The sequence below is a fragment of the Bactrocera latifrons genome, unplaced genomic scaffold, assembly GCF_001853355.1.
Source record: "Bactrocera latifrons isolate USDA-ARS-PBARC rearing strain unplaced genomic scaffold, ASM185335v1 scaffold_96, whole genome shotgun sequence".
Lineage (NCBI taxonomy): Eukaryota > Metazoa > Arthropoda > Insecta > Diptera > Tephritidae > Bactrocera > Bactrocera latifrons.
This window is the reverse complement of record NW_017537667.1, coordinates 1001758-1003907: the sequence shown is the minus strand read 5'-3', so window position 1 is coordinate 1003907 and position 2150 is coordinate 1001758. Positions and strand designations below refer to the sequence as shown.

General features: G+C 31.2%; 1 protein-coding gene across 2 annotated transcripts in view; it reads left to right on the top strand.

The window, feature by feature from the left end:
• Positions 1-2150, top strand: part of LOC108977863 — a 99066-nt gene that overhangs the window by 67085 nt on the left and 29831 nt on the right. For both annotated transcript variants that reach the window (XM_018947820.1, XM_018947819.1), the window contains exon 3: positions 1142-1272. In XM_018947820.1, the coding sequence (XP_018803365.1) occupies positions 1142-1272 (131 nt within the window). The remainder of the gene's footprint in view (positions 1-1141; positions 1273-2150) is intronic.

Below are 2150 nucleotides of genomic sequence, written 5' to 3'. Positions count from 1 at the left end.
CGCTATAACTCACTAACGACTTAAAAGAAACGACAATCAATCAAACACGTGTTAGCGCATGAAATGAGCTTTCCAAAAAGGTATAGCATGACCCGATGCGACGAATAAAACTAGAACTACGCGCTCTCAGCGCCAGCTAGCGAAAATACCGCAAGACTTTTTTGACAACCTAATATATTCGAAATGGATGAAATAAAAAGTGGGAATAAATATTAAGCCTTAAAATTTCTTTGATTGCTTTTTTACTTTTGAGTTGCTGAAAAAGCCAGAAATTTCATMCATATTCTAAACCAAAGTGCCTACGTAAAAAAAGTATGGAAGTTTTGTTTTCGTGATTTTTCAATAAACCCGCAGTTAACTTTATCCATTGTGCTATATATACATATAACTTTTTGGAAGATTTAGACAAATTACCATTTTTTCGACTATATCGCTAGTCTGTTTTAGCCTTGCTCACTAATAGTGCTAGAAGTCATATTTGCAAACATTTGTGTGGAGTAACTTAAGTCAGCTCTTGTTTTTCCTTTTTTTTTCTTCTTTCACTTAAGCTTTCATTAAAACTTTAGAAAAGCTTGAAAGTATTAGTTGATTTATTTGATGGAGTCTCCATTCGAATGGGGCAAAGTTTACCAAAAAACATTTAATTTGTTTCCTTTTTAACTTAAGCTTTCATCAACGCTCTTCAAAAGCTTGAAGGAATGAGAATTAGTATATTTATTTGATGGTGTATCGATTCGAATGAGGAAAAAGTTGACCAAAAAACATTTAATGTTTCTTTTCACTTAAGCTTCATCAAAGCTCTTGAAAAGCTTGATTAATCTTAGTTATTAGATTTATTTGATGGAGTCTCCATTCCAGAGATGCAAAAGTTGACAAAAAAAATTATTTTTATGTCTTAATTTCAATCCTCACCGTATTGTCTGTATGTGTAACTTTCAAAAACTAATATATATATACGTACATTTAATCTATTTAAAATAAAGCTGATTATAAAATATAAAAATTTTTTTGGACTTCATATTTCATCAAATCTTCTATAACAAATATTCTTTCGACAGCCATTAACTACTTTTCTCTACTTATTTCTCAATCAATAAATTTCTCTCGCATATATTCATTTATTACTATTTCTTAATTACAGTTGTTATGCATAAGGATAAAGAGGAAAATGGCATGTTGCCACACATACACACACACGCACATGATGGCTATCGAACGCGCGAATTGGGCGCCTTTGAGCATGGCCTACTCGACGGTGATATGTTCCTGCAGGTGAGTAAAAAAAAAAAACTTATATGCCACATATATATATCTTTATATGTATGTATACATGTATATATCGATYGTACTGTTAATTACTCATTGATGTATTCAATTATCCTATATTACGGTAATTTGTTATCATTAAATAATAAGAAGTAGTTGTGTACATCATTCTTCGTATATCATATAACCTCAATCATAATAACACCTATTATCGGTATTTATTAAGATAACTTAATAGAAGACTTATCACTTCTTTTAACAATTGTTACTTTGAAATATCTGTGAGAAATGGTTGCTGAATGAATTTGTAGCTACTCAATACGCCTATCAAGCTTACCGATTACCACACAATTGAATAGCAATATAGTGCAACTAAAACGACCTTAATATAAATAGCGGTATAAATTTACTCTCAACTCAACTCCTAAATACTTCCGTCCTTATAAAAGCGAAAGAGAAAACCCGTATGTAGATAGAGACTCTTAACTCTCACATTCAAAAAATAATAATAATAAAGTAGAGAGCTTTTATGGAAGTTCTGCTGGTTTGAGGACTTTATTCGAATTTCTTCTGCAAWATAATATAATAGTATTTGCCTTTTGAAGTGTAGCAAGCAAAAGTGTCATTGTGCTACTTAAAATGCCTGACAAGCGCTTAAAGGGGTGAGGTTTAGTCAGAATTTTCAAAATTTTTTTTTTTTTTTGCACTTTCGTTAAGTGTAATATCCTAAAAATATTCTCTGAAAATTTCACGTTGGTCCGATAATACGTTTTTAAGTTATTCGACAAATAACAAAGAGAGCTCGGGCACTTCAAAGCGCTAATGTGAAACTTTAAACGCGTTTTTCTCAAAACTTTGTTTTTTGAACTGGTGACAACTGTAAC